Here is a 12,229-nt window from a genome sequence, read left to right on the forward strand (position 1 = left end):
TCTCAACAATATAGTAGAAAGACTCGTAGTTTGAATCTTGGCTTTCATTATTAGCTTGTATTTCCTGGCAGTAATAATTAAAAGCAGGGGGCCAAGTGGTGGCACATCTGGTTGAGTGCACACATTACAATGCACAAGGACCCAGGCTCAAGTCCCTGGTCCCTACTTGCAGGGGGAAAGATCATGAGTGGTGAAACAGGGCTGCAGGTGTCTGTCTCTCTCCCTCTCTATCTTCCCTACCCTTTTGATTTCTGGCTGTCTCTATCCAATAAATAAAGATAAGTTTTTAAAAACTTAAAAAAATAATCAAAAACAATGCTTATCAGACTCAAGTGGTGACTGGGAGGTGATACAGTGGATAGCCCAAAATTCTGAGTTTGATCTCAGCACCACATATGTAAATGATGTTCTGTAACTCACGTCCAAAAGGCAAATGCATATTTCTTTAACTTGACAACTATCCTGAATTAAATACTGCTGTACCTCCATTTACTGAAGGCCAGTTGTACAGTCAAGGTAATACCACAAAAAGCAGAGGAGACTTGATAAAAATTCAGGATTTTTTTTTCATTTTAGGATGTAGCTCAGTGGTAGAGTATATGCCTCTCATGTGTGATCCCTAACACCACCAGAAAGTCAGTAAAAATACAGGAGATGGTACAATGGACTCCCAAGCATGAGGTCCTTTCTTTAAGTCCCAATATCACATGTGCTAGAGAGATACTCTGGTGCGTTGTCATTCTCCTCTACCATCCCCTCCACATCCCCCCTTCTTCACGCTCCCCTCCCCCTGCCCCTTTTTCTCCCCTTTCCTCTCTTATCTCTTAATTCTCTCTTGTTCTTCCCTGCTCTCTCATAATAAATAAACCAGTCTTTAAAAAAAAATTAGGACCTTTTTGATTCTATATCTGGTAGTTATGATTAATAGCTATCATTTCTCAGTAAATGAATAAAGTAAGTCTCAGATGGAAAGATAAATACGATGTTTTGTACATAAATACTCAGATGAATATAGGTAGCTTCTTAACATCTGAGTGACTTTTAACTCAGACTCTGAGTATTGGAAGTAACAGCAAAAATAAGGGTGATTGGAAGAGGTCTTAGTAGGACTGGCAACCCTACATTCCCATCCCACTCTGTCTTGTTCTTGCATTCTGACATGGTTTCCTGTCTTTTGTTCTAAGCAGCAGACTTGTTTGGATTGTAAGAAAAATTTCTGCATGACCTGTTCGAGCCAAGTAGGGAATGGGCCTCGTCTCTGTCTTCTCTGCCAACGATTCCGAGCCACAGCTTTTCAACGAGAGGAGCTCATGAAGATGAAGGTGAAGGACCTGAGGGACTATCTCAGCCTCCATGACATCTCTACAGAAATGTGCCGGGAGAAAGAGGAGCTGGTGCTCTTGGTGCTTGGCCAGCAGCCTCAGGAGGGAAGGACTCACACCACCACCTTGTCCCCTGACTTCTCTGAACAGCAGTCCTTCCTGACCCAGCCACACACCAGCACAGTACCGTCTACCTCACCCAACCTCCCTTCTTCACCCACACAAGCCACCTCTGTCCCCCCAGCCCAGGCTCAGGAAAACCAGCAGGTATGGACCCTTTGCCAAATTTCTGCCAACTTCAAGGCTCATTTTCCTCTCCTGCCTGTGTTGTGGGAGTGGAGAGTGAGTTTAAGTCTTTTGATTATGTGAAACTTCTCTGTTCACTGATGCATGCATCAGTTTTTCTGAATATCAGACTTCTGCATTGACTTTTTTTTCAGATGATTGTGCCCATCCTATACTTTTTTTAAAATCATCTTTTATAAAATTTTTTTATTAGATAGAGACAGCCAGAAATTGAGAGTGATGGGAGAGAGGCAGAGAGACACCTGCAATCCTGCTTCACCACTTGTGAAGCTTCCCCCCTGCAGGTGGAGGTTGGGGGCTTGAACCTGGGTCCTTGCACACTGTAATATGTGCACTCAACCAGGTGAGCCACTACCTGGCCCCCCCCACTTTTTAAAAGTATTTTATTTTATTTTTGAGAGAGATGCAGAGAGAGAAAGACACAGAGAGAAACACCAGAGCACTGCTCAGCTCTGGCTTATTGTGGTGTGGGGGATTGAACCTAGGATTTTGAAGCCCCAGACATGAGAGTCTCTTTGCATAACCATTATGCTATCTACCCCTACCTGGTGTTTTTTGTTTTAATTTTATTTTTTAAACTTTTGTTTATTTATCAGAGCACTGCTCAACTCTGGCTGAGTCATGCTGGGGAGTAAACCTAGGACCTCTAAGCCCCAGACATAAAGGTCTTGCATGACCATTATGCTATCTCCCCTCAGTTGTTTTTAATACATACAGACATTTGTTTTAAAAAATAAATCATTATTCCAGAATTCATTATATTCCAGAAATATTTTGAGAAAATTCACACTTAGCTCTCTAAATTTAGTTCTGCTCAGATTGCCCTCTAACTTACTCACCTTTGTTGAGGTCTATTTATCAGCTGGCTGGGGAACTTAGTTCCTTAGTAACAATTACATGGAGCCTAGAAAGAAAAAGGAACATGTAGAGAGAAGATAGTGAATTAAATAGTGACCAAGGCAAGCACACTGCTGCTGCTGCTGCTAGTCACTATTTGGGCATGGGGAGTGGTTGGCGTACTGTTGACAGTAAACTGCCTTAACATCATCTCAGAGGGCCTTGCAAATGGTGAGCTTAGAGCAGCACATACTGACCTATGAGCCAGGCATGGGATGTACAGAAATGAGTCATACATTGCCTCTGCTCTCAGAAAGCCCTTTTACTGGGAAGGGTAAACGGACAAATCAACTATTGAATTAGAGTAAAGGCCTATGATTTAACTATCTGGTAACAAGTGGTTACATCCCATAGGTGACATATCACTAAGTGCCTCTGTGAACCTGGTAGTTATATGGTCTGGGCACAGTGAGAAGACTAGTGCCTAGAAGATCCAGGTTCACATGCAGTCTTGTCACTGACTCTTTGGTCTCCTTAGATAGATTTAGCCCTTCAGCAGTGAAGTGGGATTAATCTTTCCAGACTATTCTCCCTTTTGCCAGGATACTGGGAATATTGGCTAGTGTTATATTATGTCTCAAGAACTTGGATAAACTTAGAACTAGCATAGTACTACTGTAAGTTTCCACACAGGATGTGGATGTCTACAACCTCTTGCTTGTGACCACTTCTTTTGCCAGGAATGGGGGTTCCTGACTCAGCTCCTGACAGGCACTGAGGCATAAAGGCCAGCATGATAGCATAATTTACCTGCAGTGAACTCATTTAGTTCTATTGTTGACATGCTTTCTCCCCGACGTTTTTTTTTTTTTCTTCAGTTGTTTGTTTTTAATACATACATATCTCAGACATTTGTTTTTTAAAAAATCATTATTCCAGAATTCATCATATTCCAGAAATATTTTGAGAAAATTCACACTTAGCTCTCTAAATTTACTTTTGCTCAGATTGTCCTCCAACTTACTCACCTTTGTTGAGGTCTATTTTATTTATTTAATAGTTAAGCTGGAGGTTAACCCTTTCCTAAACTCTGCTGCTTAGGTTTTACCTCTGCTCTAACTTTGAGCTTGCCTTCTAATTACAGGGAACTGTGAGAGGAACTTGAAGAAATTGCTTTTCCCTCGAGAAGCTTAAGTGATTTTCTTCAATGAGGAAGTAGGCATGTCATTAAACAAAAATGACTTGCACCTACAGTCATACTCTGCACCGAGTTTCATTTGGTCCTTTTTCTTTAGTTCTTTTCTTTTTAAAAAAAATTTTTTTTATTGGCTTCATTTATTGGATAGAGACAGCTAGACATCAAGAGGGAGGGGTGATAGAGAGGGAGAGAGACAGAGAGACACCTGCAGCACTGCTTCACCACTTGCAAAGCTTTCTCCTTGCAGGTGGGGCCAGGGCTTGAACCCAGGTCCTCGTGCATTGTAACATGTGTGCTCAACCAGGTGCGCCACCACCCAGCCCCTAGGTTATTTTCAGAGGGCTTTCTTTTTAACTTGTATCCCTCCTGGGAAATATAAGGTAGGAAAAACAGGTAGGAGAGATGGTGAGACGTACAGTAATAGTGCACAGGACTTGTATTCGAGGGGTCCTAGGTTCAGTTCCTGGTAACACCAATAGCCAGAGCTGATCAGTGCTCTAGTCAAGAAAACAAAGCAACAACAATAAAAATTGGTAGGGGGAAGTAGTTTGTAGAAGGCTGCCTGACAACTCCATGAGGAGTTGTGCCTAGAATGCAAATCTTCTCATAATGCTAGCTCCACTAGGGTGCTTACCTTTACCTTTAATACCCTGACAGTAGCTGCTAGGGAAGGAAGGGTGTGGAACAAGCATAACTGGACAGATACTAATTGTAGATTTTGAAATAATCATTGGACAAACTGAAAAGAACAGAGCATGTGTTACAGCTTGAGGTTCATTTTTATCTTTCTGGGGACTGGGGGGGAGGCAAATTCTGAAAGAATTTTTGTAATTCTATGGTGATACTATACAGGTCAGTGGCTCATCACATCGACATAAAGCCAAGAGAAAACTAGAGGTGGTGATGAAGATACTGTTTTGGAAGCATCTTCATTCATGTATCATCACTTGTCATTTTTGGTGGTGGTTCTTTCTGCCTTTCTTTCCATTTCTACTTTTCTTTTGTTTGCCTCTTCTTATTTAGCTCCATACTGTACATCTGAATCTAGAGTGAATATCTGGGATCAGCATTTGATTGTTCTCCTAGGTTGTCCCTTTACTGATACTAATGGAAAAGGTCTCTTTGCTCTGAATTCACAACATATATACTCTTTGGAGGAAGCACTGGGGAAAGAGGATCTAGCTAGAGTTTGTTGTTTAAGTGATAGGATTAGGAGGTGCACAGCTCTGAAAAAAATGTGAAGGAGAACCTAGGAAGACAAAATGAAACTCCTTAAGCATAGGCAATTGACATATGCAGTCTTAGGCTACTAGATTCTTAGATGCATTAAAATGATTTTTGAGGGGCCAGATGGTGGCACACCTGGTTGAGTGCACATACTACAATGCACTGAGACCCAGGTTTGAGCCCCAGTCCCCACCTGCAAGAGGAAAGCTTTGCGAGCAGTAAAGCAATGCTGCAGGTGTCTCCCTGTGTCTCTTCCTCTATATCTTCCCCTTCTCTCTTGATTTCTGTCTCTATCCAGTAAAGATAACTAAAACCAAAATTTTAAATAGATTTTGAAAAGATTTCAAGACAGCTCTTAGTAATAGTGTCTCCTTCCTCTTGAAGCCCATTTCTAGAATGGTAGAATAATGACTGATCAGAAGATAGGGGATAGAATGAGGAGTATCTGGAAATTTTGTCTCATCTGGACCAGACTAGGAAACCAGGAAGAACTGGTTGGAGGAAGGGAAGACATGATGTGAATAGTTTGTAAAACAATACTGGACATTGGTCTGAGGGACAGAACCAGCCATGGTGGGTAGAAGTTAGAGGGGAGGCAGTTTTGGGTGAGAGTCAAGAATAAAAGGATGGCAGAGGATCCAGCTGTAAATTAGATGTATTTCTTTTCTCCCCCCATTTGGAGTATTCAAACTGAAACTGAACTGATGATGAGTAGCAGCCAACGCCATACTAGTGGTGAACAGAACTAATGCACTCTTGTAGAGTTGATATCTACTTGTATTATGTTTTTTGCCTAACAAAGTCAGTATCAGAGAGCCAGTATTTTTAATGCTGTTGTGCAAGACTCCAGACTTCTAGAGCAATGGGAATACATCTTGGACGTGGTATGTGATGTGGAAAAGGCCTGTGGTATGTGAATCCCTGAAGCCTCTCTGTGGATGTGATGGCACATTTCTCTTTCCACAGGCCAATGGCCATGTGTCTCAGGATCCAGAGGAACCCATCTGCCTGGAGAGCACAGCCAGAGCACCTGCTGAGGATGAGACCCAGGTGGGGCCTCTGCTCCGGTCTGTGCCTTTTCCTTTGCTCTTTCATTGATGTTCTTAGGTTGTCTAACAACTGCTCAGCAAACTCAGAATGGGAGCAAGAAGAGTCAGCCTGATGGTTCTGAAGTTCTCTGTGCAGGGGTAGCATTTATTAATTTTTGAAACTGTCAGTTTGTTCATGAGGACTTGAGAGGTCACAAGGAAGCCTCAGACCCATTATGTTTCTAGTCTCTTGACTTTCTAAGAGCCGCCAAAGGTCGGGCTCCTGGTGCTCTACTGAAAATCTTCTTTTCTTTTGCTTCTAACACTTAGGAGGAATTATTAGGGGAAGGTCAGATCATCAGGAAGAGAGATAAGAAGTTTAGGCTTCTGCCATCAGGGCCACAAAATGGTGGTCAGGACTGCTTGCAGAGGAGTCCTTGCTAGGGAGTTCTGCCTCTTTCAGGGGAGAGAAAGGCCAGCTCCAAGCTGCAACATTAATCTTAACAGAAATTTATGTGGTAGGACTGCTATCTCATTTCTCCATTATTGAGGGTCAGACAAGCTTAAAGAAATAAGCAATTTTCTGCTTTCTTTCTTTCTTTTCTTTTTTTTTTTTTTACCAGAGCACTGCCCAGCTCTGGCTTATGGTGCTGCAGGCAATAGAGCCTGGGATTTTGCAGCCTCAGGCATTGAGTCTTTTGCATAACCATTACACTATCTCCACCATCCCCATTATTGTTTAATGGTAATTAGTGGAGGAGTTAGGATCCAAAATTAGGGCCATTTGACTTTCTTAGATTTATTGGTTGGTTTGTGGTTGTGTGTGCCTGGGCACAGAACTCTGGGTGAAGCAGAGACGGCTATGCAAATTATCACGTCAGGTACCCTTCTGCCTCTGTTCCTATTCTTGAAATCAGTCACTTGAAATGGGTATGATGAGTGCTCTAGGGTTCTTGCAGTGAGCTCTTGGAGAGGCAAATACTGAACACGCCCCTCTTTGTTTTTCCAGTCCATTGACTCAGAAGATAGTTTCATCCCCGGCCGGAGGGCCTCTCTGTCTGACTTGACTGACCTCGAGGACATTGAAAACCTGACTGTGCGACAACTGAAAGAGATCCTGGCTCGAAACTTCGTCAACTACAAGGGCTGCTGTGAGAAGTGGGAGCTAATGGAGAGGGTGACACGACTATACAAGGATCAGAAAGGACTCCAGCACCTGGGTGAGGGGGCTTCCTGGGAGCAGTTGCACAGAGTCCTGGAGGGTTTACTGTCACCTGACTATATTTCCATACCTTCAGCCGAGTTACTATATACATTTGTACTAAACTGTCATTTGGAGCAGAGTGCCAGAACAAGGTCAGGCTTTGTCATCATGTCTTAAATTTTTTTTCCACTTTATTAGGGTCGGGGGGCAGTTAATGGTTTATAATATAGTTATTACACATAGGTACAACCTCTCATCTCCTCCGTAGCAGGTGTTGTCAAGACATTCTCTCCCCCACCCTAGGTCCTTTTCCTCCATTCTACACCAGGGTCCCAAGGCCCCTCCATCCCATCTCTTTCCCTCCTTCCCCATTGCTTTGGTGGAATACACCACACCCAGTCCAAGTTTCATCTTATGTTTCCCCTTACTGTTCTTGCTTCTTAGGTTCCACCTATGAGTGAGATTATTCTGTATTAGTCCTCTTTCTAGTTTATCTCACTCAACATATTTTCAAGTTCAGCCAAGATATGGCAAAGGAAATGACTTTGTAACTTTTAATGGCTGAATAGTATTCCATCGGGTATATATAGCACAACTTTCTTAGCTACCACTCATCTGTTGTTGAGCATCCGAGTTAACTCCAAGTTTGGGCTACTACAAATTGTACACATATGTATATTGAAACTAGAGCTTTGCTCAGCTTTGGCTTGCGGTGGTTACCCGAGACTTCAGAGCCTCAAGCATGAAAGTCTTTTGCATAAGCACATATGCTATCTTCCTGACTCTGTCACTGTGTATTTAATTTTCACAGCAGCCTCTGAAATGGGCATTATGAGCATCCTCTCTTACTGTAAAGCCAGGATTAAAGTGGAGAATTTCCTGGCCCATGACCGTTCACATTATAGGTCACTCCCTACCATACTCATTAATACTTCCAGAAATACTTATTCTAACCACTTAAGAGGGTTGGAAGCAGGAGTCGGGCGGTAGCGCAGCGGGTTAAGCACATGTGGCGCAAAGCACAGGACCAGTGTAAGGATCCCGGTTTGAGTCCCCAGCTCCCCACCTGCAGGGGAGTCGCTTCACAAGTGGTGAAGCAGGTCTGCAGGTGTCTTTCTCTCCCCCTGTCTTCCCCTCTTCTCTTCTCTCCATTTCTCTCTGTCCTATCCAACAATGATATCAGTAACAACAACAACAACAACAATAAAAAAGGGCAACAACAGGGAAAATAAATCTTTTAAAAATTTTTAAAAAGAGGGTAGGAAGCAAATATTTGCAAACATAATATAAGAATTGATGTGTTCTGCCTGCACTTGAGCATTCCTTTTGTTTATTTCCCAAGTGTTCTACATGGTACCTTTTTAGGCAATGCCCAACAAAACATTTAGGTCTGTGGTCAGATGATTTGGGGGAAAAACTATGTTTTGGGGGCTGGGCAGTAGCACAGCGGGTTAAGCACACATAGTGCAAAGCGCAAGGACCAGCATATTATCCTGATTCCCTACCTGCAGGGGAGTCACTTCACAAGCGGTGAAGCAGGTCTGCAGGTGTCTTTCTCTCCCCCTCTGCCCTCCCCTCCTCTCTCAATTTCTCTCTGTTATATCCAACAACAACCAAAGCAATAACAACAGTAGTAACAACAGTGATAAACAAGGGCAACAAAGGGGAAAACACAGCCTCCCGGAGCAATGGATTCATAGTGCAGGCACCAACGATAACCTTAGAGAAAAAAAAAAAAGGAAAAATTATGTTTTATGTCCCATTACTGATTTTTGGCGGATATTATTACAGAGAAGGCAGAGAGGTTCTTTAGAAGAGAAATATGTTTCCCACCTGCAGGGGGAGTGGCTTCACAAGCATGAAGCAGGTCTGCAGGTGTCTTTCTCTCCCTCTCCTCTCTCCATTTCTCTCTGTCCTATCCAACAACGACATCAATAACAACAATAATAACTACAACAAGAAAACAAGGGCAACAAAAGGGAATAAATATTTAAAAAAAAAAAAGAAGAGAAATACGTTTATCTGTTTTGAACTCAATTTTTTTTTTTAATTACTTTATGCCACACCTTTCCCTTTCCCTAGTCTAACTGCATTAGCTCCTGCAGGTCAGCATTTTGATTCCTTGCATGGTAACTAACAATGGTAGGAGTCAGATTGCGGGCTCTCCTTTTCCAAATAGCTTGACTTTGTTAATTAGGGTATATGAGACTATTCGCCCGAGCAAACTCACTCTTCCCTTTGGGATTACCCCAGAATCTGCCTAGAGATTTGAGTACATGGAGACCAGAGAGACAGTTAATCCACACTCCCCAGTAAAAGATTGTCTCTTGGGAGCTGGGCAATAGTGCACCAGGTTAAGCGCACATAAAGGCTCCCCGTTCAAGCACCTGTAGAAGGGTCGCTTCACAGGCGGTGAAGCAGGTCTGCAGGTGTCTATCTTTCTCTCCACCTCTGTCTTCCCCTCCTCTCTTGATTTCACTCTGTCCTATCCAACAACAGCAACAGCAGTAACAACAACAAAATGGAAAAAATGGCTACCAGGAGCAGCGAGTTCGTAGTTTAATACTGAGCCCCAGCAATAACCCTGTAGGCAAAAAAAAAAAAATTTTTTTTCTTTTTCCTTTTTTTATTGCCACCAAGTTATTGCTGGTCTTTGTGTCTATACGGAGAATCCATCATTTCTGGTGACTTTTTTTTTTTTTAGTAAGAAAAATGAAGAAATGAAAGGGAGATAGAGAGTCAGAGTACCTGCAACTTCACCATTCATGAAGCTTCCCTTCTACAGAGCAGGTGGGAACTGGGATCTTGAACCCTCGTCCTAGAACATAGTCATGTGTGTACTTCATTGGGTGTACCACTGCCCAGTCCCTAAGACTCTTTGTTGCCTTATTGTTAGCTTCAAAATCAATAGAAAAAGATACTGGTTTTTGCAATTTCCTTCCTACTTAGCAAGTTCTGTTCATGAAACCCGTGGAATCCATTTTTCTTCCTTTTCCCTTTTGTTGTCCTTGTTTTTATTTTTGTTGTAATTATTATTGTTGTTGTTAGAAATGGAGAGAGGAGGGGAAGACAGAGAGAGAGGAAGAAAAAGACACCTGCAGACCTGCTTCACTGCCTGTGAAGTGACTCCCCTGCAGGTAGGGAGCCAGGGGCTCAAACCAGGATCCCCACACCAGTCCTTGTGCTTAGCCACGTGAGATTAACCCACTGTGCTACCACCCAACGCCTGTAATCCATTTTTCTAAGATAAGACCAAGATCCCCAGCAAACGCTGTGTGAGCATGTGAGTGAGGGATTGTTACACTCTTAAGTCAGCTTGGTTCCCAGCAGGAAAATTTATTAGAATAAAAACTTAAGTCAGAGTAGTCGAATTTCCTTTGTGTTGTTAGTATTCAGTTATCTTCTCTTTCCTTTTCAGTGTGTGGTGCTGAAGACCAAAACGGTATGTAGTTGTTTCTATTGGCATGTAGACATAGGCTCTTAACTCTATACCTTTTCTCTTCTTCCACCCTTATTCCTGTTCAAGACTTGTGAACAGGTGAGTATCTAGAGAGAGTTGTGGTGGACATTCACTGAGAACCAGTACTTCTCAGCATCTTTAGAAAGTATCCTCTTCTGCTTATAGAGGAAGAAAAATGGCAGAGGACAGGCTGACGTGCATACGAATGACAGGGGACAGACTGATGTGCATATGATGTGAATGACAGGGGACAGACTGATGTGCATACGATGTCAGCATTTATAAAAATAATGAACAAAGTGAGTGATGGCCTGTATTAAGTCCATTTTTCATGCACCATGTGCCAAGATACTCCTTTCATCCACTTCTCTTCTGGGTGGGGAGGGTCTTAGTGTGCACCTCCAAGGAACTCACTGGGGATATCAAAAAGCTTCTGGTAGTAGTTAAAAAGAAGGGACGATAATTCCAGAGACCCTTGTTCATATAGTCTAGGCTAACAGTTGAGTGGCATTGTGGACAGATTGGTGTTACATCTGGTTGTCTTTAAGTACAAGATGCTTATCCTACCTCAGCTGCCACATGCCCATCTATGTGTTAGCAACCAACATTAAACCTCCATGTGGTGTAACTCCCTCCCCCCCACACACACACTAAATAATGCTTTACCTTTTTGAAAACTTTAAGGCTATATTGTGCACTCCTCTCCAACAGAGAACATTCTTAGGGAACTTTTCACAAGGTCCCTCAATGGAGCAGTCTTCTAGTTGATAAATTCTCAAGAGCTGGTTTTCTAAAACCACTGGTGTACCCACCGTCTCACTTGATTCCAGGCTCAGGTTCATCACTTGGCGTCCACTTTCCTTTTACTGATTCTTTGGGAGAATGCTGGGTACTGAGCTAATGAGTTTCTTATCCCCGAGAAGAGTAATAGTAATTGAAATTTAACAAATTGCTCCAGCTCACCTTAGGTTTAGTTTTCAAACCTTCCTTGCTGCACCTGGCAGGTCCTCATAAAATATAATGATTTACATATTTTTTATATTTATTTATTCCCTTTCATTGTCCTTGTTGTTTTATTGTTGTAGTTATTGTTGTTATTTATGTCATTGTTGTTGGATAGGACAGAGAGAAATGGAGAGAGGAGAGGAAGACGGGGAGAGAAAGATAGACACCTGCAGACATGTTTTGCCGCTTGTGAAGTGACTCCCCTGCAGGTGGGGAGCTGGGGACTTGAACTGGGATCTTTATGCCAGTCCTTGCGCTTTGCGCCACATGTACTTAACCCGCTGTGCTACTGCCCGGTTCCCAGTTTACATACTTTAAAAAAATATTTCTATTTATTATTGGATAGAGGGCAGGAGATAGGGGAAGAGACAGAGACACCTGCAGCCCTGCTTCTCCATGTGTGCGCTTAACAAGGTGTGCCACCACCTGGCCCCCTGATTTTCATTACTTTTCATAGACCAAGTATTTCTTGACTTTTTAAATAATCCAGGAGGAAAAAGTATAGAAGCAATAGAGAATAAGAGTTGCCCTCAGGATTATCAGTGGTGACTGGTAGAAGTCCAATACTCTTACTTAGCAGTTTGCTTCAGGCTACCATTGAAGACACACAAGTGATACCTGGGTTTTGCAAATGAGTATTTT

The 12,229-nt window shown here is 42.6% G+C and overlaps 1 protein-coding gene across 8 annotated transcripts in view; it reads left to right on the forward strand.

Moving 5' to 3' along the window:
* Positions 1-12,229, forward strand: part of RFFL (ring finger and FYVE like domain containing E3 ubiquitin protein ligase) — a 98,972-nt gene that overhangs the window by 82,642 nt on the left and 4,101 nt on the right. For 4 of the 8 annotated variants that reach the window (XM_060203964.1, XM_060203965.1, XM_060203966.1 and 1 more), the window contains 4 exons: positions 1,185-1,589; positions 5,857-5,940; positions 6,928-7,138; positions 10,541-10,564. In XM_060203964.1, coding sequence (XP_060059947.1) covers positions 1,185-1,589; positions 5,857-5,940; positions 6,928-7,138; positions 10,541-10,564 — 724 coding nt within the window. Of the gene's footprint in view, positions 1-1,184; positions 1,590-5,856; positions 5,941-6,927; positions 7,139-10,540; positions 10,565-10,648; positions 10,776-12,229 lie in introns of those variants that run through there. The other 4 variants (XM_060203967.1, XM_060203961.1, XM_060203962.1 and 1 more) reach the window with 4 other exon arrangements.

This window comes from Erinaceus europaeus, chromosome 12 (assembly GCF_950295315.1).
Source record: "Erinaceus europaeus chromosome 12, mEriEur2.1, whole genome shotgun sequence".
Taxonomy (NCBI): Eukaryota; Metazoa; Chordata; class Mammalia; order Eulipotyphla; family Erinaceidae; genus Erinaceus; species Erinaceus europaeus.